Source organism: Pelophylax lessonae (assembly GCF_965119305.1).
Source record: "Pelophylax lessonae genome assembly, chromosome: 2".
Taxonomy (NCBI): Eukaryota; Metazoa; Chordata; class Amphibia; order Anura; family Ranidae; genus Pelophylax; species Pelophylax lessonae.
Window position 1 is genome coordinate 296,889,405 of NC_138769.1, and position 26,413 is coordinate 296,915,817.

Consider the following 26,413-nt stretch of genomic DNA (forward strand, 5'->3'; position numbering starts at 1 on the left):
CCTTCAGTAATTAAGGTATAGTGTGCCCCCTTTCAATGTAGACAGACCAGCGTGCCCCCTTTCAATGCAGACAGACCAGCGTGCCCCCTTTCAATGCACAGGGACCAGCGTGCCCCCTTTCAATGCACAGGGACCAGCGTGCCCCCTTTCAATGCATAGGGACCAGGGTGCCCCCTTTCAATGCACAGAGATCAGCGTGCCCCCTTTCAATGCACAGGGACCAGCGTGCCCCCTTTCAATGCACAGGGACTAGCGTGCCCCCTTTCAATGCACAGAGACCAGCGTGCCCCCTTTCAATGCACAGAGACCAGTGTGCCCCCTTTGAATGCACAGAGACCAGCGTGCCCCCTTTCAATGCAGAGATCACCGTGCCCCCTTTCAATGTAGAGATGCCAGCGTGCCCCCTTTCAATGCAGAGATACCAGCGTGCCCCCTTTCAATTCAGAGATGCCAGCATGCCCCCTTTCAATGCAGAGATGCCAGCGTGCCCCCTTTCAATGCAGACAGACCAGCGTGCCCCCTTTCAATGCACAGGGACCAGCGTGCCCCCTTTCAATGCACAGGGACCAGCGTGCCCCCTTTCAATGCACAGGGACCAGCGTGCCCCCTTTCAATGCATAGGGACCAGGGTGCCCCCTTTCAATGCACAGAGATCAGCGTGCCCCCTTTCAATGCACAGAGATCAGCGTGCCCCCTTTCAATGCACAGGGACCAGCGTGCCCCCTTTCAATGCACAGGGACTAGCGTGCCCCCTTTCAATGCACAGAGACCAGCGTGCCCCCTTTCAATGCACAGAGACCAGTGTGCCCCCTTTGAATGCACAGAGACCAGCGTGCCCCCTTTCAATGCAGAGATCACCGTGCCTCCTTTCAATGTAGAGATGCCAGCGTGCCCCCTTTCAATGCAGAGATACCAGCGTGCCCCCTTTCAATTCAGAGATGCCAGCATGCCCCCTTTCAATGCAGAGATGCCAGTGTGCCCCCTTTCAATGCAGAGATGCCAGCGTGCCCCCTTTCAATGCAGAGATACCAGCATGCCCCCATTCAATGAAGAGATGCCAGTGTGCACCCATACAATGTAGAGATGCCAGCGTGCCCCCTTTCAATGCAGAGATGCCAGCGTGCTCCCTTTCAATGCAGAGTGAACAGCATGCCAAGCCCCCCCCCCCCCCGAGACCAGTGCACTTACGTGTAGCAGTGGCTTCTCTTCAGTCCCCCGGCGTCTCCTCGAGTCCTCAGTCCTCCCGCCTCCTCCTCGGCCAATGGCATGGGGTTTGCCTTTCGGCCAATCAGGAAGCGGGTATCAGACCCGCTTCCTGATTGGCCAGGAGGAGGATCCATGTGGCAATAGTGAATTTTCATTCGCTATTGTCACACAATGGGTGGGCTCGGGGAGCACTGCTCTGCGCCCCGGGTCCACCCTTTGCTGAAGCCTATTAGAGCCTCAGGCTCTAATCAGGTGACTAAAAAAAAAAAAAGCCCCATTGAACTCCATGCGTCCGGCGCCCCGCATGCAGATTAGGGGGCCGGACGCATGGATAGGGGGGGCCGCGCCCCTGTTCCCCCAGCGCACCGGCCGCCACTGATAGTAGGGGTTTCTCAAATTTAACTACGAAAGAAGAAATATATTTTAAAGCACACAGCAGGCCATTGTATTGTACATCCATTATTCATTAAAGAATATGTAAACCCAACATTTCAGGTTCCCAAAATGTGTCTGCTGTACCATGTACTTGTATAAAAGAGTATCCTGTTCTCTTTGTATTGCTTTTGTGTGAGATCCCTGGTGTTCCTGTAAGTCCCTCTGGTTTCCTGACCACACTAAGCAGGAGAACACAGCGTAGTCAGTTCTCTAGTAAGGCTGCTCTCCTCAAATGACTGATCATTGGACAAGTCTGAATTTGTCCTGACACACCCGCCCCTGCACAGCCTTTCACTGCAGCTGCCCCCCCCCCCCCTCCCACAGCTCTTATGCAGCTGAGAAGAGAGGGGATGTAAACACTTATAAAAAAAAAGGGGGGGGAGTATTTATAATGTTTCTTATATCTATACACAAATGTTTTGCCTTTCATTTCTTTTTTAGCTTGAATGGGTTGTTTTACAACATTAATTACTGACATGCACCACTGTTTTTATACATACATATATTATTTGGGTGCGTATATAATTGCCTCATATGCAGCTTCACAAACATGTAATTTTAAATCATAGACTTTAAAATATGGTCTAAATAGGTAATTAAAGGCTAGCAGTATTGTAGTATTGCTTCAGTCAAAATGACCCGTAATTTACATGGTAGGGCAAACTATACTAAGTCTCAGGTCAAATTAATAGAGAAATGGGAGTACCTAATTGGTGTGATTATTATTGGTCTGCAAGGTTAGCATTATTGTCTAGACTAGTCTTGCATTGCTATATATACTGTACACATAAAATGTTGCTTTCGAAAAGCTGCACAAGAGCCAAACAAACATCCTTTGACCCAACCTGGCCACCGTCTTAATTTTTATGATGCATCAATCTAAAAATGTTTATTTATCATATAATCAAATACTATTACGGAACTTTCCCAGGAAAATTCTCTTCAATTGAATACTACAATATACAACAATTTATGACATGTTCAAAGTTCACAAATTATATTTTCTAGTCATAATTTCACTTGACAAATACCCCAGCTTTAAAATTTGCAGCTTGCACCAATATGGTTATACATACATAGTTACATAGTTTGTGAGGTTGAAAAAAGACATCAGTCCATCCAGTTCAACCTATGATGTGTGTGTGTGTTTGCTGTTAACCGTACATTGTATACCCCTGTATGTTGTGGTCTTTAAGGTGCCCATCTAATAGTTTTTGAAACTATCAATGCTCCCTGCTGATACGACTGCTCGCGGAAGAGAATTCCCCATCCTTACTGCTCTGACAGTAAAGAACCCCTTACGCATTTTAAGGTTAAACCGTTTCTCCTCTAGTTTTAGTGAGTGGCCACGTGTCTTATTATATTCCCTTTCTCTAAAAAGTTTGTTCCTTATGCTAGGTAACATCACCAGTACAGTATTTGTACATTGATATCATATCCCCCCTCAATCGTCTCTTCTCCAGAGAGAATAAGTTCAGTGCTTGTAGTCTTTCCTCATAGCCGATGCCCTCCATTCTCCTAATTATCTTTGTTGCCCTTCTCTGGACTCTCTCCAGTTCCAGCACATCCTTCCTGAGGACCGGTGCCCAGAACTGGACAGCATACTCCAGATGTGGCCGGACCAGAGTCTTGTAGAGAGGGAGAATCATCTCTTTATTTCTGGAGTGAATCCCCTTTTTTATACATCCCAGTATTCTGTTGGCTTTGCTTGCATCGGCTTGGCATTGCATGCCACTGCCAAGCCTGTTGTCTACCAGTACCCCCAGGTCCTTTTCCATCCTAGACTCATCCAGAGGTTTCCCCCCCTAGTGAGTAGCTTGCTTTCGTGTTTCTGATGCCCAAGTGAATTACTTTACATTTTTCAACATTAAACCTCATCTGCCATGTAGTTGCCCACCCCATTATTTTGTTCAGGTCCGCTTGTAAGGTTTCCACATCCCGCATAGAAGATATCGGCATGCTTAGTTTAGTATCATCCGCAAATACTGAGATTGTACTAGATATCCCCTCCTCTAGATCATTTATGAATAAATTAAACAGGATTGGTCCCAGGACAGACCTTTCCACACCCGCCCAATCCGAGTACTCCCCATTTATCACTACCCTCTGGAGCCAGTTCTCTAACCAGGTACTCACCCTATGGTCCATACCTACATTCCTTAGTTTATACCCCCACTTGACAACCTTGCTTTAAGTAGAACTAAAGGAAAAAAAATTTTTTTATATATTTTGTACAAAGCAAGGGAGAGTTATAACCTCCAGGAAGATTTCCCCTCTATTCCTGTTCTGGGAACAACGCAAAACAAAAGGGTTTTTTTTTTATTTTTTACTTTCATACAAATCGAGAGGGTGAAATGCCCTACTGGAGGCACAGACAGCAAAAATAAAGTATGACAGGTTTTCTAATCCCTCTGCACGTTATCCAAAAACTTAAAAAAAAAAAATAGTTTTGCCTGTAGTTACTTTTTAAGTGCATCATCCATCGTTAAACAAAGTTTCATAGTCTCCTTCCTTCAAGAAACATCCATCATAGGACTAATTAAGAAGGAATAAAATTAACCTAGGAAGCAGTAATGCTAAACTGGATTTTACCAAAGGAGTATTTTGGTAGGCCATACTGTAAAACATATGTATTTGAATTACGTAATTATGTACTAGCTGTTTGTCTGGACCTTCCTTTGATCCCAAGTTCTTGCTGTATCCCAAAAGGCTTTATGAAGTGCTAAGGAGGGGTTAGTTGTTTCACAAATTGTAGATGTGCCCAACATTACGCTAGTCAGGTCCATCAGTTCTGGCAACAAGTTTTGTATTCTGCTTGTAAACTTTTTAAATGGTTCTTATACCCTTGTGCACAGCTTTTTTTGCAGGATAATTTCTGTACCTTATTCATCCCACAAATTAAACCAGTATTTCCGTGTAATAATGGTTGGAATGGTGTCCACTGCAATAAACTGGATCATATTTTTCTCTTCTTTATTAACACATTTACATACACTAATTGAAATAAATGACTGACAGCAAGATTTCTCTTCTCACAATTGTTTCAGTGCACACAAAAATCTCCCCATTCCATTCTCTTCTCATCATCTTTTATTCATCTCTTGCGCATTGCACTCTATGTTGGAAGTACCAATAAGACCTAAGTTTAAGCTATGATAGAGTTGCAGCACCATACCTTAGGCATATTGCAATCACTCCACCATACACTGATACAAAAAAGGTTTAACTAAAATGTACAACACTTGAAGTAGCAAAACACTTCTCCTTCATACAAGCAAGTGGCAGAGCTACTGAAACATAGTCATCTTTCATCATTTAGAATAGACCTAAAGGAGAAGCCCACCCTAACACCAAGTTCTCTAAATCTACAGGCATCCACGATCTAAGACTAACCTATCTAGCCCTGTAAAGAATAAATTGCTATACATACCTTTTCTGAAGCTCCGGTTCCGCTCTGAGCTGTCAGCGATGACTACTCTGTGTAGGCGGGTGCAGAGGTGGCAGCCGACAATGGAAGCCCCATAGTAAGTCTATGGGCAATGTCACTTTCCATTAATTTCCCAGCCATTGTCGGCTGTCTCCTCTGCAGAGCTTCTGCCGCTGGAGACCGGAGCTGCTTAAAAAAAGGTATGTATAGTGATTTCTTCTTTACAGGGTTAAATAGGTTAGTCTTAGATTAAAGTGGAGTTCCACCCTAAAATTTTACTTTGGTCCATCTTCTTGCCCTGGGTCACCTGTAAAACAAATGGATACTCGCAATTTTTTTTTTCACTTACCTTGTTTTAGAAGAACATATACTCCCCTTACTTCCTCTTCCTCCCTCTGCGGCCATGGCCCGTCGTCACTTCCTGGCTTGCAATGATTCCTGGGAGCTGAACGTCATGCGCCTGCACCGGCCCTGACGTCAGTTTCCGGTGCAGGCGCCGTCATACCTTGCTAAACAGCTTCTGGACATGCCCAAAAGCTGTGCAGGGATGACGCTGCAGCCCCGGAAGTGACGGCGGGGCCGGTGCAGTGCATCGTGGGACCGAAGAGGATGGAAGAGGACGCAGAAAAGGATCGCGCTGGCTTCAAGCTGCCCACACCTGAGATGGCAACGCTGGACAATACATTTTTAAGGTAAGTATTTCTTCTTGCAGGTAAGTGCGACCCGGGACAGTTCAGAGGCTATCCATTGTGGAATGCACTAGCCCTGACTGTCCCGGGGGTATTTTTATTTTGTTTTAGGTGGAACTCCGCTTTAAGGATGCCTGTAGATTTCGAGATTTTAGTGTTACAGTGGACTTTCCCCTTTATAGTGCAACTATAGCCTAAAACTTTTTTTTATTTTGAATAGAGTGGGGAAGGGTTAGAACCCCTGCCAGGTTTTACTGCTATCCACGGCTCTATTAGAAAGATTTTTCTATCACTTCTTTTTCTCGGGACAGCCTTTTACCAGACAGGAAATGTTGGGAATTCTGCAACAGGTAAACAGACAACAAAAGAGGAGTTGTAGAATTCCCTTAGGTAACAAAAAAAAAAAACATCTGTCTGTGTTTTTATTGGCGAGTTTACTTCCAATTTCCTATCAAGTCAAAAGGATTCCTTGGGTTAGCAAGTAAGATTAAATCTCTAAAACAGGTTGCCAGATAACCTAACGAGGGGTCTAATCCTTCGCTGTCCAAAATGTAAAAAAAAAGAAAAATTGTTTTAGGTATAGATCACATTTCAACGAGAACTAGTTTTATTCTGCCAGCACATGATCACGGACAGAAGAAGAACATGCCAATAGCATAATTATACAGAAGTAGTAATAGATATACATACCTAACAAACACCTGAGTCTTGTACTTTGACTGACTCCCATGACTGGATGATGCGTTAGTTTCATTTTGTGATTCTGAAGGCGTAGTACTCACTGGGTCACTGATCGGGCCACTGGAAGTCTTTCCTTGTGTTGGCTGGTCTTGTGCCTAATACAACAAAAACAGAATATGAGTATAAAACATAATATTTTATCATTTGAAGTTAAAGTATGCCTTATGCTTTTCTGTTTACAGCCTTTTGTGACCTTTAATAAAGACCAGTGTGTAGTTAGCTCTAGTTTAGTTACCTTACTATCTGATATCTCTGTTTTCTCCTCTTCAAGACTTTTTTTGGTTTGAGAGCTGTTTTTTTGAAGTGGTGCCTTCTCGACCTTTACTGTGTCGTCCTTTTCTTTCCAGTTACTGAATTTTTGGTTAAGTCTTCTTACATTCTGATTATTTTGTAATGTTCCTTTAACCTTTTCAGGCTCTAAACACTGTTGATTTTTAGATGAGATGCTTTGCTTTGGGCTATTGGATGTTATGTTTTCTGTTTGATTCACGATATTATTACTTGTACCATGGTTCTGGTTTTCTTCCTTTGTACTTGTCACCTTTTGTTTCTCTTCTGTAGTACTCTTTGGTTGTTTTACCTCCAGTGTCTCGGTAGTAGATACCTTGATTTTGTCCACTGTTTTGTTTACACTGCTGGTTAGCTTGTTGCCTTCATTGTGTGGCTTAGGTGTTTCAGTCTTTTCTTCATTTTGAGCTTGAAAGTTTTCCGGTTCTTCTTTTTTTAATAACTCCTTCTTTTCCTTGGGGCTTACGGATGAAGAAACTGGCTGTGAACTGAAACAGTGATGCAAGGATAGAAGATTCAAAACAGGAACAAATGTAAATGTAACTCAAAGATAACCTTTTTTTATTTTACAATAATAGGCATTAACAGTCACGGGAATTCAATACAGCAGTAATCTCACTTTTCTGGCGGTATCGCCATTTTAAATTGGAATTAAAGTGCACTTTTGAACTTGTACCTACAGGTAAGCCTATAATAGAGCTTACCTGTAGGTACAGTGCATATCTCCTAAACTTGCTGACGGCATACCGTGCCGGACATTTAAAGCTCTGTGCCCTGATCCGAGGGCTCCCCCCATTAATGCGCAGTAGTGACATTATCGCGCCCCCGGCCATTCACACAGCTGGAGCTTGCGAACCCGGAAGGAAGACTGGGTAAAGACGGCAGCGCTGGGGAACCAATATACAGCTGCGCTGGAGGGTTCAATGTACAGGTAAGTCTGTCATAATGTGCTAGTATGCGATGCATACTAGTACTTTATAACTTAAACCTGCAGGGGGGCCCATTGTTTTTTATTTTTCTGATTGTTTACTACCACTCTAATATGGCCTGCACCCAATTTATGAAAGCCTTGTATCAGTTTCTTTACAAGTACCAACATGTGCCCCGGAAATCAGGTACTACTGCCACTTTTCAAATCTGTCACTATGTCTGTGACAAATTCTGAAACAATTGCCGTCAGTTCGTAATTAAGGCCAGCTCAAAATTGGTGTACAGGTTGGGGGGGGGGGGGTTGTTCATTACTTTTCTAATATATTTAAATGCTAGGACGAAGGCCATCTGCCTCCTAGGGACCATTGACACCATTACACTGAATTGACAGTGAGTAGTTCAGTCCAATAGCAGCGTTGGAATTGACTCACTGTCATCCTCTGTCAATCTCAGGCAAGATGTACCTGATGTAGATCTAATCTCTCAGAGTTCTCCATCAGGTTCCTCCCACCCAACAACCTCAAATTCATGGCTTATGCTTGGGTGGGCAGGGAACTCTGAGACTAGTTCCCCATTAGGTCTGCCTTTGCTGTATTTGACAGGGCATGACAGTGGGTGGATTTAAAAACCACTATTGGATTAAATAGCAGCTATGGATCCACCCACTGCCGTGTACTGTTAATCAAAAGTAAAACAGACCTGATAGGCAACTAGTCTCTCAGTTCCCCATCAGGCCCCATCCACCTTTAGTACAAAACTATCAGTTATGGACCTGTCAGAGTGACGGACACAGTGGCCAGGGAGTGAAGGAGCACATTGAGGAAGGAGTGTCCAGAATGGACACTTGGACCTCAATGCTGGCATTGACAGATTCATGTGCCTGACTATGACACCCTTTATGAATTCTGCAGAGTGTGTATTTCACATCAGTATTTAATTATAGGTGTAGTTATAAACGAAAGGATTCAATTTCCTCAGAATGATATGGGAAATGGCATCCTTAATACTTCTCCTGCCACAGGTTTTCTTTAAGAATCAAGCCCTCTCAAAATTAAATAATCAGTTAATAGTGGATGTTGGTAGTTTTCATGGCGCACTTGCTTCTAAAAAACTGGTCATCATTTCCTCTGTCATGGTGTCAAATGCTGCTTACTGGATTATTCAAATGAAGAATGCAGCAGGGTCTGACACAATGTTAACAGCAACAGGTCATGGCATAGATGGATGTTTACGTCTTAGCTAGGCAAATCAAGGCCATCGAAAAGTAAATCTGCTATCTTCTCAAAACCAAGAAATCACACTTGGGCTAACTTACTATGTAAACCACCATTAGCACACTTTCACATTAGTCCATTTTGACATGCGTTTTGACATGTCAAATCGCTTTTTGAAATCGGAGCCAAATGTCGGCAATGGCACCATCCGCACTACTTTTGGCAACTTCGGGGGGGGGGGGCTATTTCAATAGACATCAGTGCAGGAACCCGCACAGATGTCTGCAAAATCGACCCCAAAGTCAGACTGAAAATGCAGACTTGAAATTGTACGACTTCAGCTAACCAGTGTGAACCTACACGTAAATGTCTGCTTTTGGGTCTGATCTGCAAGAAACTGTGTTGAACTTGCCTGCTTGTCTCAGGAAACACTTCCACTACTTTGCTTGTGGTTGATCCTTCACGATTTCTTCTCCTTCTTTCTCGTATTTGTTCCTCTTCATCATCTTCAATCCACTGCTGGGCCATCCTGACAGTACAAAGAATTAAACAGAATCAACATTCACGAGCTTACTCATATGAAACAATCCATAATAAACGCTAGTAAATTGCTGTTTATGCTAATAAAAGCTTTGCACAACATAAATGCTTGTTAGAGGGGAATTCTACACTTTTAGACACCAGGTGCACGATAGAAAATTACATTTTTGGAACAATTGCAGACTGCATTTGTAGAATATATAAAGATTACTGCTCTTTCTCGTATTATGATCGGACCCACAATATTTTTTTTTTAAATCAGAAGCAAAGTTTATTCAAAAACAGCAAACATTGTACAGTTAATACATTTCCCGAAGAGCATCATCCCAATACAACTACATGTCATCACAACGATCCATAGACACATTCCCGCATTTTATAAACAGTTTCAAAGCATGTAAAACACATTCTTTCCATCCCCGTCCTCCACCCAATATAGGCCTAAACAACAATGCAATAAGGATCACTGCAATAATCTATCCAGGACCAAATCCGCAGGGGCCAAACCAGGAACCGCCAGCCACCCATTCTAGGACTCACAATATTTAGTCAGTAGCTGTTGCCCTTGATTTACTAAAACTGGAGAGTGCAAAATCTGATAGAACCGTGCATGGTAGCTAATTAGGTTCTAACTTTCAGCTTGTTAAATTAAGCTTTGACAAAAAAAATCTGGAAGCTGATTCGTTACTATGCAGAGTTGCACCAAATTTTGCAATACCCAGCTTTACCAATCAACCCCTAAGAGGGAGATTTACTAAAACTAGCACTCAGAATCTGGTGCAGCTGTGTATGGTAGCCAATCAGCTTCAAACTTTAGCTTGTTCAGTGGAAGCTGGAAGCTGATTGGTTTCTATGCAGAGCTCATGGGCATCCACAAGGGGGTGCCCCCCCCTGGAAATTTCCTGGCCTGCTCTAAGAGGGGGAATCTATGGGACCCTGCTCTAAAGGGGGATCTATCGGGGACCCTGGCCTGGCCTGCTCTAAAGGGGGATCTCTTGGGACCCTGGCCTGCCCTAAAAAGGATCTGTGGGGATCCTGGCCTGTATATATTCTTTGGACGGAGTTCCTGGAGTACCTGGTGGTGCAGGAAAACCGGGTAGCACGGGGAATATAGGTGAAAAGGTAAGACTAAAGAGGGATCTATGGGGACCCTGGCTTCCTCTAAAGGGGGATCTATGGGGACCCTGCCCTAAAGGGGATCTATGGGGGACCCTGGTCTGGGGGTGAAAAGAGGCGGAACATGGGTGACCTTAAAATTATGCCCCCCCCCTGAAAAAAGTTCTGCGAATGCCCATGGCATAGCTGCACCTGATTTTGCACTCTCCATCTTTAGTAAATCAATCCCACTGTGTAGCTGTGTTACTTTTCCATAAGGTAATATCTTTATATTATAATCATACTCTAAAAAGGAATACTGCTTTTATTTTCACTAGAAGCTCTTTTGGTTCTTTCCAGAACAAGCAAACAGTTGAAAGAACGGCATGATCACATGATTACTAGTATACTTTATCTAGTATTACACATACTGTTGAAAACGGTAAAGTGGTTATTAGAGGAAGAGGAATTGTAACTTATAGTTCCTGGTATTCCCTCTGGAGTTCCATTCTTTTAAAACACTGCTTCTCAATACAGAGTCTGCTATACAAGAACACTGTATAGACACATCTCTCAACCAACAGATAAAAGTTAAAATTTGGCTGTTGTTAAACTGAAATAGGATTAATGACTGAGCCACACAAGCTTTTGTCAAAAAAAGCTTAGTTCCAGAGTTTTTGATGGCCATAAATTTGAGAAATAATCAGCAAAATTCACACCATCCAACATCTCTGTTTTTTTTTAATCTCTTGTGGGCTAATGAAGACAGAATACCTTTCATCACATACAGCTATTTATTGCCACTTAATCATACTAAGCTTAAAGTGAAGCGTTTTTCAGTCAGTACACATTTTGAGCTAGTTTTGTCATTTACTAATAAGTAATTTGTGATGCAACTTCAATTTATAGGTGTGCACTAAAAAATGATCTGCATGTCAAATAGTACATTCAACAACATTCTTCCTGAAGAATGTAAGTTCTAACGAGCAGGACCCTCTGATTCCTCTTGTACCAAATTGTATTGAAACTGTAATATCTGCCTTCATTTTGTAAAACGCTGTGCAAACTGTTGGTGCTATATAAATCCTGTATATTAATATAATAACTACTGCTGAGAATAAACATTAAAGCATAATTCCAGATATAACATTCAAATTATTGCAGCTATGTTTTAAAATAAATAGTTAATGAAATGTATTGTTTTAAATGTAGGTAGTGTAAATACCCTAATGTGACTTGATAGCAGCCTCTTGTAACCCCCAACAGGGCCGTCTTTAACACAGGGCAAAAGGGGCAGCTGCCCTGGGCCCATCCATTGTTGTGGGGCCAAAAGCAGCTGCCCCATGAGCCAATGATACCCGTAAATAGTTGATTTGTGAATTTGGGAAAATGTTTGCCCTGGGCCCAATCAGTAATAAAGATGGCCCTGACCCCCTATACAGCAGCACTCACACTGGGATAGAGAGGGGCAGGACTGTGGGCCAATCAGCTATGCTGCATGCAAATATATTGACATGGAACATGCTTTTAGAAGGAGAGAGAGCAGAAAGATTACCTTAACAGACTGTTGCTACTCCTTTAGTGGCCAGCAAGAAGACTGGGGATGGGGAGAAGACACCATTGTATCCCTTATCTGTACGTTGTGTCCTTCTCCTGGCTATGCTCTATAAAGGGGGCTGTGTAAATTTCATAATTGGATGACTCCAAAAACAAACCATTTGGCAGGTAAAACAGGCTCCATATATGTATTTGATATATGTATATATATATATATATATGTAATTAGCTGCTTATTTGGAGTTTAGGTTTAGTAACAGGATGAGCCATTTAGGGACTTCATTTTGTTGAAATGAATCCCATCCAGGGGCATAAGTAGAAATCAAAGGGTCACATAGCAACATTTTTATTGGACCCATCAAAATAAACAAAGCATTGTACAACCCCCTAATTATTAAGGCAGGTGATAAAGGACTGAAGAGGACATGGCAATAATATTGATGGATGTGAAGGGGAGTGTGGTTCTCTTTCAGCCAGAGAAAAATACGTGTTTATTTAAAAGTATAAGTGATAAAGAGGGGCAAAGTCTTTAAGGTGAAGCAAACCTATGACTAATTTAAAGCAGAGGTTCAGTCCGGCTCTGCCCAGGTTCTGCCCCCCCTCTGGCACTGCCATTATTGTGTATGTGCAGTTGCACCCATATGGCCCATTAGCGCATGCACTAGGGGGGTTCCTGTGCATGTGCAAAGACAGTAAAGGTTTCAGGATTCACTGTTACCAGTCTTTGCACATTCATAGGAAACCCTGTGCATGCACATCTTCACATGTGCAGGGTCAGGTATAACATCTTGCCCAGGTGAGAAAAGCAGATGTAATTTAAATAAAGTATATTATGAAAAAAGGTCTATTGGTAAGAGAGGATGGAGGTAGGAGGAAGGGCAGCAAAAGATATCACTTATGGTGAAGGTCCACGTTAAAGAGCCAATTGCATCTTGCCAGTGAGGGACAGACTGAAAGTATCTCTGTAAAGGGGTCCCCAACCCAGTTATGCTTGCATTGCCAATATTTCCTTGCTACTCCTTTCTCCTGCACAGATGGTGCTTACAGGTATGGGGAACCATATGACCTCCTTTCCTGTGACAGTGCTCAGATAAAAAAAAAAAACGAAATCGCTAGGCTCAAGCACTATCGCATTAAAGAGAGTGTGACGTCACCAATCCCCACAGTTGCCAACATATCAATGGGGCTGCAGAAGAGGAAGGAGCTGCTAAGTAGCACTATAAAGGTTAGTATAAGGAAGTTGGGATGGCCCATTTGCAATGACACTGTCACTTTGCCCTGCATTGGCAAGGTAAAATTGTTCAACATAATGGCACCAATACCAGTCTGTAAAAGAAGACAATAAATACCTATCTTTCTAGTGCTCAGTATTCTAAAACGTTGCTGTGGATCTCTGGCAGGAGTTGGTATCAAATGACACACGCATATTTATATATTAGTTAAAGAGTCTGATCTTCCCCACAATATAAACTGCACATATTTTACGTTGTCCTTATACTAACAATATACTATATAATTACTGTACCACAAACGAGAGTCTTACAGACATTCATAGGACAAAATATTATTTTTAGAAATGTTTTGATTACATGTGAATTTTTTCTAAGCCTATGTAAAAGAACCTAATATTAATAGTTGGGGACTACTTAACAACCACCAACTTTTGCCAATATATACTTTGGTCTGCATTATGTAACATAAAACACATTGTACAGAGTTTAGTGGTTAGGATTATGTAACACAGGACGAACATGCAAACTCCAGGCACATAGTGTCATGGTTGGGATTTGAACCGGCAACCCTAGCTCTGCTAGGTTGACGTGCTAACCACTTATCCACTGGGCTGCCCATGTTGAGGATGTTGAGGATGTTGAGGATGTTGAGGATGTTGAGGATGTTGAGGATGTTGAGGTTGTCGAGGATGTCTATCATAAACTTTGTTACATGACCAGAAACCGGAAGTTGGGGTCGATTTTGCCACTATTTTTTACAGACACCATGCTGGTCTGTGGTCTGTTTCCAGCACCAGATGTTGGATAGAGCTTTCCAGCAGCTGACACCAGGACTTAAGGCCCGTACACACGTAGCCGTACGTGTAAATATTCGGCTTGTTAGTATGATGCTTCCGACAACCGACAGCGAATTTTCGGCTGAACAGAATCTGGCGTGCAGACTTTAAAATTTTTGTTGGCCGTCACCAGAACGGCCGATTGTTCGCCAGTCAGTACAGAATTCGGCCGACAAACAGCAGATTAGCAAGACTGGGCATGCTCAGAAAAGAAAAAACACACGGAAAGTTAACCATCACATGACATCACTTCATGCAGTCGGCTGTTGTTGGCCGACAAAATTCTTGTGCAGTCTTTTGCAGTTTTCAGCCGACAGGACAGCACCGGACAAAAGACGGCCGATCGTTCGGCCGATCGTTCGGCCGAAATTCGGTACATGTGTACGGGGCTTTAGGAAGCAGAATGATGGCCAGCAGTGGCTGGATAGATAAGTGGCCCAAACAAACTACAGGGGCACTGGACACATCCAGCCTGGCCTCTGATCCCTGGGCCACAGACGTATCTTTGCATGGTATGCAAAGACTATAGTTCCCCATTGGTCTCATCTAATTCATACAGACTTTTACACTGAGATAAAAGAAAGTGTGAAGCACAGTCACTGTGCTGTATTACTAAACTAGAAGCACAAAGATATACTACAAGAAAAAACAGCTGTGCATGCCTAATTACAAAACTCAGAAAAAAGGTTATAAAAGAATTTAACATGTACATATACATGCCCCCGACATTTCTGTATGACAGTTAGCCATTTATCTGCTTGAGATAGATGAAGCAGTCATTTCAGGCCTTCATTTGTGCCTGCCTGGATCACCCAGTCTTGTCATATCTAGCCATTGCAAATAAGCCACCCACTGGTAGCAGGCAATGTAATCTACAAGTATATAGCCAGTTTTATACACCTTGATATGAAGTTCATGGGGTAAAAAAAAGGACTTCTAATTCCCTTTAAAATCATTATGTGACTTGTTTTTCAGTGATGATGTAGACTCAAGAAACCTTATGATCCAGCCACTGACTTATGTCTTATGAGCACACACAGACAGTGGGTGTATAACTTTCCTAGGTGGATTTTATTTTCCGGGTTTTAGCATACAGTTAATGATGTCCAATAATCTTTGTACATTTCTTATCACTTAGTGGTATTTATCAGCCATTAAGTATTACACTTGTACAGGGAATTGTTAAACATTTACTGCTATGAAGCAGCTGCTTTTAGTCGTTTAATCATATTATCCATGTAGCATTTGCTTATCGGGGATGCTGATTCTAGCTTCATGTCACATGTTGTCATTTGCATTTCATACTAATGGTCTGAAATAGGACTTTGTCCCCGCAAAGAGACATAGGAAATCTGTCAAAGTCAAAAGAGTCATCAAAACATGTTTCAATGTTTTTGTGCCATAATAACCACGATTACCAATCATATTGTCTGTACAACATTGTTTTTCTATTCTTTTTTCCTTTTTGAATATTCAAATAAAAATATTGGAAAAGAAAATATGTTTCATTGCTTGGACTTCAGTGTGAGATAAGAACTGATGATCAAGCTCTAAATATTTGACCTTTAATAAATACTATACTATATAAATGTAAAAAAAAAAAACTCTGTTTAGTGTATAATCCTATTATATATAGGCTTGTTTGCGTAGGTAGATTTTTTGCACTGCGCCCGGTCTAATGAGCAAGGATTCGTGAACAGATACCCTGCTGAAGTAGAATAGAACAGAATGGATGCCACTTTTTGTGACATCCACGTCTGTTCATTTTTTTGCTATATTTAAAAACCAGAGCTTACCGGACTCATATTGTGCGGATGAGTCCATACAGCCACTTCATTGACTAAGATAGGCTGCATACAACTCAATGATGATCATGACGCATAAACGAACAGCTTTTGCATGCTGTACGGGCCTCCGCTTGCCCTTTGAGAACCATAATAATGGTCTGGAAAAACAAGAAACCAGTCCATGATTACAATCATTCTCATACACATGATACTTTTGATTGAAATAATGTTAACAACTATTTATTCTCACACTAGAAATGTCATGTTATTGTCATTTTAAATGGGATCAGGTTGACATAAATATTCTTATCAATATCTGTTAATGTTTGAAAACCTTGTTCCTGTGTTTTGCGATTTTTATATATTGCACATTGGAGAAAGCCATTGATTCAATGCAAGTCCTGCACCCAACCTTCCAGTGCTACACAGTATGGCTGATTTTCCAAATGATTAAAGCATGTTCAAATTGCAAAATGAATTTTCACTTTGCAAGGAAATGTTCACTTATCTTAGTTGATGTGGTAGAAATATACTTTGCACAGAATACTTATTCATGTGTAAGGAAAATGAAAAAAAAAAAAAGGATCTTTGCTTGCACATGATTAGATGACTTAAGTCCATACAACTTCATCTCATTGACTAAACTCAGTGAAAACTCCCTTGCAAAGTGAAAATGTACTTTCCAAAGTGAACAGGCTTTACTACTTTTGTAAATCAGACACGATGATTGTGCTTTGCTATTTCTCGCAATGCAAGTCTGTAAGTCTGACGGCTACGTCATTGAAAACAATACATTTCCGGTGTGGCTGAGATCAACAATTAGGTCATTATAGTGACTAATCTACTCTGTCTCTACAGGCTAATCTACCAATCTCTACATTTAATGCAATAAGAAAATGGAAGATACAGAAAAATGTACAAATCACATAAAACAAATTTAAGCTGAGCTCCACCCAAAAGGCTTGTCTGCCTCCGCCCCCCTACTGCCAAATAAACCTTTTGGGGGGGGGGGGGGTTTGACAGGTACCCGCTCCCACTTCCCGCTGAGATTGTCGCGGTGAAGTGAGCCTGAAGTACGCCCCCCCTCCTCCCCCCCGCAGCCGGGCCATTTACAAAGCACAGCACGATTTGTGCATGTGCAATAAGAAACTGGCTGTGAAGCCGGATTTTCTGTTAGCTGAGATGGCTACACCAAGAATCGGCTCAGGTGAGGACACCCTGCTTGATGCCTGGACAGGTAAGTGCCCTAATAGTAAAAGTCAGTTGCTACAGTATTTGTAGCTGCAGACTTTTAATTTTTTTGGGGGGAGGGGCTGGAACTCTGCTTTAAGATTATGCAATAGTAACTCAAAATATACATTCACATTGCTATTCTTTTAAAGTGGTTGTAAACCTCTCACATGGAAAATGAACAAAGCATATTGTTCTATGGTGTGTACTTGACTCAATCCAAAACACTGAATATGATTTCTGCATTATGTTTAGTTTCTCTGCTATCTGCATGGGTCATTTCGTACAGTAATGATGAGGGCATGGAAGGCATGTGCTCTAGCGCACAGCCTGTAACAGTCTCAGCTGTCCATATGAGTTTGCGTAGAGGGGGTATGACCTTTCCATCTACTCAGGTCTCAGATTACACTTAGCTCCCCTCTCTGAGCTGTGAAGTGTCATCAGATCCTTGCCTCTAAAAGCTCAGAAAAGCAGTGTAAATTTGGCACTTTGAACTGATGTAGAGAAAAGGTGGCTGCAGATAAACAGGAACCACTTATGTGGGATTTGGTAAAATGTCTGTGTATCACCTGAGGATAGTCACTTTACTGGGTATATGTAAGGGTTTACAACCACTTAAACATTTATCTATTCCCAAAACCCTAAAGCAATCTTGTCGATACAGTAAAAAAAAAAAAAAAAACACTGCAGAAGAAGATATTATTACTCACCTTTCTCACTGGCAGTGTGTAGCATCTTCCCTTCTGCTGAAGAACTAGAGGCGCCGCTTACATCTATCAGTTTCAGGTGTGTTAAATACCTAATCCCCCTATTGAGAGTGTGGGCACAACAGTGATATGAGAGGAGATTTACTAAAGCTGGAGAGTAAAAAATCTGGTGCAGCTCTGTATGGAAACCAATCAGCTTCCAGGTTGTATTGTCAAAGCCTAAAAATAGAAAGAAAGGAAAGAAGTTCCTAACAGGGTGGGACTATAAGGACCTACAGGTACAAGTCAAAATAAGTATAATTTGAAATATTAAAAATTTGAATTTTTATTAAATACTCATTAAAAAATCAAAAACATAATGGTGTAATGGCAAAATGACATAGAGGAATTGGTATTAACTTGATTGTAGACACAACAAACTGACAAAAGGCATATACAAAACATGCATGGCTTATTATGAGATACAGTGGCTCACAAGTGAGTATATAAAATACAAGGTGAAACCCAACGCATTTCAGAATGATATTACTTCTTCAGGGGTATCAGATGTCTTGTGATAACCTACAATGTTATAATTGATCAAAATCGTCAGTATGCTTTGTTTAGAGAAATATAAAGGTTTGACGGATATTGGTCAAACCGATTTATTTGAATCAAACATGACCACATATAAGGCCAATGAAAGCCCAGATGGTATACTTACATTATCAAAGCCAATGAAAAATCTAACAATCAGGATTTTAAAAGCAAAGGACCGGATAATTGGCAGCAGCGAAAAGGTGAGCAAGGGAAGTTGATGCCAGGGTTCCCCCCCAACAAGATCCGAGACCCCAAAGCAAAGCCAGCATCATATTTAATATTTCACTTTATACTTATTTTGACTTTTACCTGTAGGTTGTTATAGTCCCACCCTGTGGGGAACTTCTTTCTTTTATTTATCATTTACTAGGAATGAGACCTACGATATAATCCAAACCTATATTTCCCCATTGCCCTCCTTCCTGTATTGTCAAAGCCTAAGGCCCTGTTAACACCTGAGCGTATTTTAGCTCGTAAAACGCTCATCTCTGAAGTCTTAAAAAGCCCAACAAGGAAAATCCCATTCATTTCAATGGCCCCTGTTCACATCTGAGCATTTTGTCACCTGAAGCAAAATGCCCGAAGCTCAAAAAAGTACATGAGCTTCTTTTTTTGGCAGATTACAAGCATTTTTGTTAGATGTTAATGCCTTCCTCCAAACTCCTGAAAAACGCCTGAAAAATGCCTGAAAAAACTCCTGAAAACGATACGCTCAGGTGTGAATAGAACAAGCCGAAGTTAGAAGGGGATTGGCTACCATGAACAACCATAGCAGATTCTGAGTGCTCCAGTTTTAGTAAATCTCCTCCATAGTGACTGATGAGAGGAACCACAGCACCCAGCATTGAATCAATTACCTGACATACACAGAAACATCAGATAACAGCAGCGCCTGTAGCTCTTCTAAAGAGCCAACATTTTACTCACCTTCTTCTAAAAAGCTATATATTAAGCATCTTTACAGGGTAGCTGTGATGACAGGGTCACTTTAAATCAAACATGTTGTTGAACATTTTCTTGTAATATTATTTTATTATTATCCTGCTTTCAGTTTATTCATTTGTGGTGACCCTTCCAGTAAGTTGTGTTCATCTGCACTTCCTTTCTTGGGACTTGGTAACACTAGTGGTGGCCTCTCAAGAGCATTTTGAGAATCGCACTTCAGAGGGCATTTGATAGGCAGTGAAGAGGCAATATACTAGCTGTTTTAACCCCTAAAACCTGCATAAATTACACCTGGTTATGGGGAGTTTGTGGCATGGCCCCATTTGTTGAATGGGTCACGTTTGCCAAGCAGCATTGCCCGCCAAATCTGACAGGAGGATCATTTTTGCTGTGCCACAATGCAAAGCAACATGGGTGCAGCATGACTCAACTTTTGTCCACTGCCTCAGCAGCTTAAGAGGAATCAGTTGGCCCCAGGGCATGGTTTGGTGGTGTGGTTGGGCTGCATTTTTGCCACACAACTCCCCCCAGCCGCGAGCATAAACAAGGCCTTGGGGTGACCACTATTACTCAGTTCAGCTGTGCACTTAGGTGATTGGAGAGGAGTGGCCGATGTCCAAAAAAATGTCTCACTTGATGATTTTTATAGTTTATTGAAGATAAAAGTACTCTCCATACAGTTCTCTGCCGCTTTGCAGCCTCTAGCGGCACCATTTCAGCACTGTCTTCCACCTAAACTTGATTCCCCCAGTTCAGCTGTGGCACTGGTATACTTTCCTGTTCACTGCTGAATAGGACCATCAGAAGTTGTGTCAATGCATTATGCACTGGGAAGTTTTGGATTGCCACTGAAGTAAAACTGCAATGTTTAGCCACTGCTTTCATTGGAAATATCTACAAAGAGAGGAATTTACTAAGAATGGAGCAGCAAGAATCTGAAACAGTTGTGCATTGCAACCAATCAGCTTATATTTAAAATTTACAAAGCTTAAAAATGTTTTTTTTTCATTTTGGATGGTTAAAACCCCTGTCAGATTTTTTTTCACCATCTTTGTCCCATTGCGGAGATTTTCCTTCATTTCCTGTCCCATAACCAAACAGGAAGTGAGAGAAAATCCCTGCAAATTAAGGGAATTTATTGGGGACCCCCAGCTCACCAAAACTAATGTCCCTATTGGAAGATTTATTTTACTTTCACTTTTAATGACAATGGTAAAAGGACAAATAGAGAGGGTGAATCTACGTAACGGGGACACAGACATCAATAAAAAGTGACAAGTGTTCTAATCACTTTCCACTCTATCTAAAACAAACAACATTTTTTGCTTCAAGTTATACTTTATAAGGCTTATTGCTTTATATGCACAATTGCTTCAAATTCTGCCTGCTCCCGTTTTAGTAAATTCCCCCAAAGAGTCTACAGGGTGTGCACAGTGTAGAAAGACAAACATTGCCAAAGTAAGGGGAAAACAAAAAGCATAACACAACAGTGTTTTACTTACAGTGCTCTACAAAGCTAAGAATTCAGTTAAGCGAGTTTAGTTCTGCTTTAGGCCAGGTTCACACATTCACTTTGCATGACATGCGAGTATGACCAATTCTCAATGGAGACGGTTCACAAAGGTCCAGGGTGGCCGTGGTCCGGATTGAAAAAGGGTCCGGTGCGTCTTTGGGTCCGGTTCAGGTGCGCATGCAGGATAAAATTCAGACCTGACTCTCACTTGAACCGATGTACAGGAATGCACCGGACCCCAGGCTCGAACCCATAGCCGCACATGTGTGAATGTGTGAACCCAGCCTGAAATCTGAACTCTGCCCCACCCACTACAGGCTGCCTTAAGAAACTATAGGAGAGGGCGGATACAAGACTAGTCACCCTGCTTAAGGAGAGAGAGAGAGTAGAAGTGGTCTTGATTACAGAAAGCTCCTGCACAAAAATGATATTCTTACTCTTAATTACTACCCAGATCTGGAAGGAAATTACAAAGCACCCCCAGACTCTAGTAAGAATACACATGGCTCTGGTACTTAGACAATATTTGCTTATCTTGGAGATCACCTTTAAGTGAACATATGGTTAATCAGGAAAAAAACAGCCCAACAAAAATAATCAGATGACCAACCCAACTTGGGAATGCATGGCCCAGTATCTAAATAATATGCTGATACTCATGTCTGGGTGTTGGGCGTCTAACACATTTCTGGAACCAGGGGCGTAACTACAGGGGTTGCAGGGGTTGCAATCGCAACCGGGCCCCATGCTCCAGGGGGCCCATGCAGCTCCCCTGTACACCTGGATAGGAGGGGTGGTGGGGGCAGCACGTAGAGGAATCACTGCCCTCCTTTTTCCTCCTGTAGCTGCAGGAGGCAAATGGAGGAGATTGGTTCCTCTGTATGCTGCCCCCGCCACTCCTCCTATCCAGTTCACTTGTGTTCTGCTGACTTTGGGCCCCTGTGTTCTCCCCTGGTCCCCCCCCCCCACTGTGCTCCCTCCCCTGCTGCAAGGGATGTGTCACAATAGAGAACCAGGAAGGGTCGGTAAATATGTAATTTACCAGCTCCTTCCTTTTCTGAATGGACAGAGTCATAGTCAGTGACATTGTAAAAAAATAAAATGATAAAAAAATAATACAATTATAATACCAAAAAATAAAAACTACTGACACCAGTGGGTGAACTTCCAGGATCGCAGAGGTCACACTTGCGACCAAGCCCTGGCATTCCACCAACGTGGGGAGGCCCCAAGATTGCAGGAAGGGGGCCCAGTGCAGAACTTGTGAAAGGGTGCCACTGCGGAACCGTAATAAAGGGCCCTGCAAGGAGAGTAAAGGGCACCAGGTTCAGTGGGAAGAGCCCCAGGCTTGAAGGGAAGGGTCCCGGCCAGGGGCCTGGGGGGCCCTTTATGGTTTCTTGCACCGGGGCCCTGAAGGTTCTAGTTACGCCTCTGTCTGGAACACATAGGACCTAGGAGAGCTTCTGATTTCAGACTGACTAATGGGCAATGCAATTGGCTATGTATCACAGCAGATATCTTACATGGAACTACAATGAAGGAAAAGGCTATATAGCCAAATTATCCGGAACTCTCATGAATATGAAAACATTAGACATATGCTGTTCGTTTCGTTCCGAATAAATATTCTAACAAATTTTTCGTTATTCGGATATATCGGAATCCCCAAATTACAGTACAAACAAATTTTACCGAATTTTCCTGAATAACGAAACGAACTGTAAACATATTTTTGAAATCAAAGACTGAGTGTGTTATCAGTGTACCATTTTGAAATAATACTGTTTTTATTAAGCCAAAGGTGATTTAAAGAGTCCTTGTAGTCATTTGATGAAGATATTTCTTTTGTTTGTTCACTTTGCAAGTGTAAGCTTGATAAATAAGAAACCAGTAAAATATATATATTTAATAGCATTTATACTTGACATAATTTTTTTATCAGCTGGCTAAAACTTCTGCACAGTATTGTACATAGTAAAGTGTTGAAAGTAAGATATTACTTTTATTAAGTATTAAAAAAACACTTTGTATATTTTCGAATAAACGTATTATTAATACAAACAAGATCAATGTGTATAATTAAGGGATTTTTGGTTACTCGGCTGCAGCATTCGAATAACATTTTTTTTTTTTTTTTTTTTTTATTCCACCAATTCAAAATTTTCTCATTTGAACGTTTCGTATTGAGAAAAAAAAAATAAAAATCTAAGAAATTTCTAAAAATACATAGAAAGAATTCCGAATACGAATTGAGCGAATCAACTGAATTTAACTAAATTAAATAACTAGATTACCGAATTTAAACGAAAGGAAACACATTTTTTCGCCATGCACATGTCTAGAAAACACATGTAGGACCCGTGGGAATTTTTATGACAGCATCAAAGTCATTAAAGACATTTTTGGTAAATTCCTGATATCTAATTAAAGTCTATCAGACATTATTATTGACTGTTATTATTCTGGCAGTCTGTTTTGATGTGAAGCTATAAATTAGTCATCTTCTCTGCACTCTTATATACTAAGTAGTAAAAATAAAGATGAAAGGGCTACAAAATAGTGGGTGTTATTGGGTATATTAAAGCATAAATGATACAAATATAATAATAGTTATTCTAAACAGGCAAATGCTTGCATGTTTTTTAAACATGGAACAAAATCTTTTACATTTAGAATGGTTCTTATCTCTTTAGCATGTGGGCTCATATAGTGTAATAAACGTGTATTTATTGGATGAGATTGTATACATAAACACTGAATTCATAAATTGGAAAGTTTTAAATACCTCTAAGTGGCTTTGAGAGTTAGAATTATATTTGCTTCATTTTTTGTAACATATTTAGGAACTACTCAGGCCAACGGGCACATGATGTAGACCAATGATGGCAAACGTTGGCACCCCAGATGTTTTAGAACTACATTTCCCATAATGCTCATGCACTCTGCAGTGTAGTTGAGCATCATGGGAAATGTGGTTCCAGAACATCTGGGGTGCCAAGGGTTCGCCATCACTGATGTAGACTGACCATGCAATATAATGGAAAATGCAATATACTGCGTTAGAACAAACGATGATGAAGAAAAACAAAAAATGATGTATATAAGTCCAATGAACGAATTTGAGCTGCTAGCACTAAACCCAATTGGTGAGAGATAATACAAATGTTCATATAAAAAATAAGCGCTCAAAATAACAATGCTCCAGAAGTATTCCTCCCGTGAGACAAAAAAAGGCTTTGTTGGAAAGTTCCAGTAGATCCACCACCAAGAGAAAACCACATAGACAGCCTCTTACCAGATGCACATGGGTAACAGCACCTTCAATAGTGCATATGCCAGACGTTCAATCAGTGGATCTCACGGATATAAGCCACATCAGCCCAAACCTCATTATATGTTCCAGGAAGAAGTAAAAAGAGGCTATCATTGCGCAGACATCCTTTAAACTATTAAAACATCAAAAAAGCTACACACAAGGTACTCACATTTACTCAGAGCAAGCAGAGCATAAAAACAAAGCAAGGATGTGATGTGGAATTGTTTCAAACCAGAAAAATGGCCAACCTCCTATGGTAATCAGCTCCAGCGTCGTGTGGCTCACCTCCTCCCGACGCGTTTCTTCATATCTGACGTCATCAGGGGCGTGGCCACATGACGCAAACCCATCATATTTAAGGGCTAGGGCTGGAAATGGGCGGAGGTTAAAGGTCATAAAACTTTGGGCGAAGAGGACAGAAATAGGACATTTGTAGGCATTAGTATAACCTAATATAATAGTCCCAGATGTTTAAAATTAAAAACGAGGTGGCACTATGTTGGGAGCGGTGTAAAAACACCCGCTCCATTCGTGCTTCAGGGCCGAAAGTGACGAACCACCGGAAGTCGTCACTCTCCGAGTGATACACCAGAAGCCGCGATAATGGCCACAAATGTTACAACCTGTACACCTCTTACAAATGTACAACTGCCTGTACGTCTTAGAAATTTAGATTGCAATGTACAAAAAAAACTTTAGTGGTGTAACCATCTGCCTACCTGGGCAATTTATTTAAATTATTTGCACAAAATTACTTTAAACCCCTCAAAAAATATGTATTTATCTGAAAGCCTTTCTCCGGCTGTTAAAGTTGGTACAAAGCTCACAACTGCAGCAGACGCCGTGAGCTTGCTTTACCCCCTTGTCTACCATGCTGTTTTTAAACATCTTTGGTAGACAAGTTGTTAATCAAAATGTAAAGTTTCATTCTTGGAAATTGGAAATTACAACACTTAAAGCGGTTGTATCTCCAAAAAAAAACAAACCCTGCAAGACAATGGCATAACGTGCTAGTATGCATTGCATACTAGCACATTATGAAATATTTACCTTAGAACAAAGACGCAACACGGTCGCTCGAACACCGCTGAGGCAGCTGACATGTTCCCTTGGCGTCTCTTCCTGGTTCGGCGGCTCTGGCGCTGTAAGTGGCCGGAGCTGCGATGATGTCACTTCCGCGCATGCGCGTGGGAGTTCACTTTCTGGTAAGGAGCTGGCGAGGAGCTCTGAAGGTCCGGAAAGATACGCCGGACCTTCAGAGCGCATGCGCCGCTGGTGTCAGTGGCTGCATGCAGAGTGAATATCTGCTAAACCGTGCAGGTTTAGGAGATATTAATTTTACCTACAGGTAAGCCTTATTATAGGCTTATCTGTAGGTAAAAGTTAATACTACCGCTTTAGCGGCTACAGTAACATAAAATATTGGTTAATGTGGTTCTAAAGGCAGAAGGTTTTTCACCTTAAAGTAAAACTATGGGTAAAACTTTTTTTCATTTTGGATAGAGCAAGGGAGGGTTATAACCCCGTCAGATTTTTTTTTTTTTTGTCCGCCATGTCCGCTATGTCCTATTGCAGAGATTTTCCTTCACTTTCTGTCCCATAGCTGAACAGGAAGTGAGAGGAAATCTCTGCAAATTAGGGGTTAAGGGAATTTCTTGGGGACCCCCAGGTCACCAGAACTAATGTCCCCATTGGAAGATTTCCCCTCCAGTACTTTTCTTGGGACAACCCAAAATTTGGGATTTTCTTTTACTTTCACTTTCAATGATAATGGTAAAACAGGACAAATAGAGAGGGTGAATCTCATTAATGGGGGCAAAGACAGCAATAAAAACTGACAGGTGTTCTACAATTAATCTCACTCTACTCTATCCAAAACTAAAATAAACTGTTTTGCCTTTGGTTGTACTTGAATGCATTCTATGCATTGAGGTAAAAAAACTTCTGGGTGCCCCCCCCTTATACTTACCTGAGCCCCATGTTGATCCAGCGGCTCTCCCAGAACTCTCTCTCCTTATTGATCCACACAGCAGCGGGAGTCATTGACTCTTGCTGCTGTCATTCACAGCCAGTGAGCCAATGAGGAGAGAATAGGGGCAAGGTCAAGCCTCACTCTGTTTGTGAATGAACAATGTCCATTCACAGG

The 26,413-nt window shown here is 41.6% G+C and overlaps 1 protein-coding gene across 2 annotated transcripts in view; it reads right to left on the reverse strand.

The window, feature by feature from the left end:
• LAD1 (ladinin 1) overlaps window positions 1-26,413 on the reverse strand; it is a 135,798-nt gene that overhangs the window by 48,922 nt on the left and 60,463 nt on the right. For both annotated transcript variants that reach the window (XM_082246786.1, XM_082246785.1), the window contains exons 2-4: window positions 9,343-9,459; window positions 6,734-7,274; window positions 6,448-6,593 (exon numbers count right to left, since the gene is read on the reverse strand). In XM_082246786.1, the coding sequence (XP_082102912.1) occupies window positions 6,448-6,593; window positions 6,734-7,274; window positions 9,343-9,459 (804 nt within the window). The remainder of the gene's footprint in view (window positions 1-6,447; window positions 6,594-6,733; window positions 7,275-9,342; window positions 9,460-26,413) is intronic.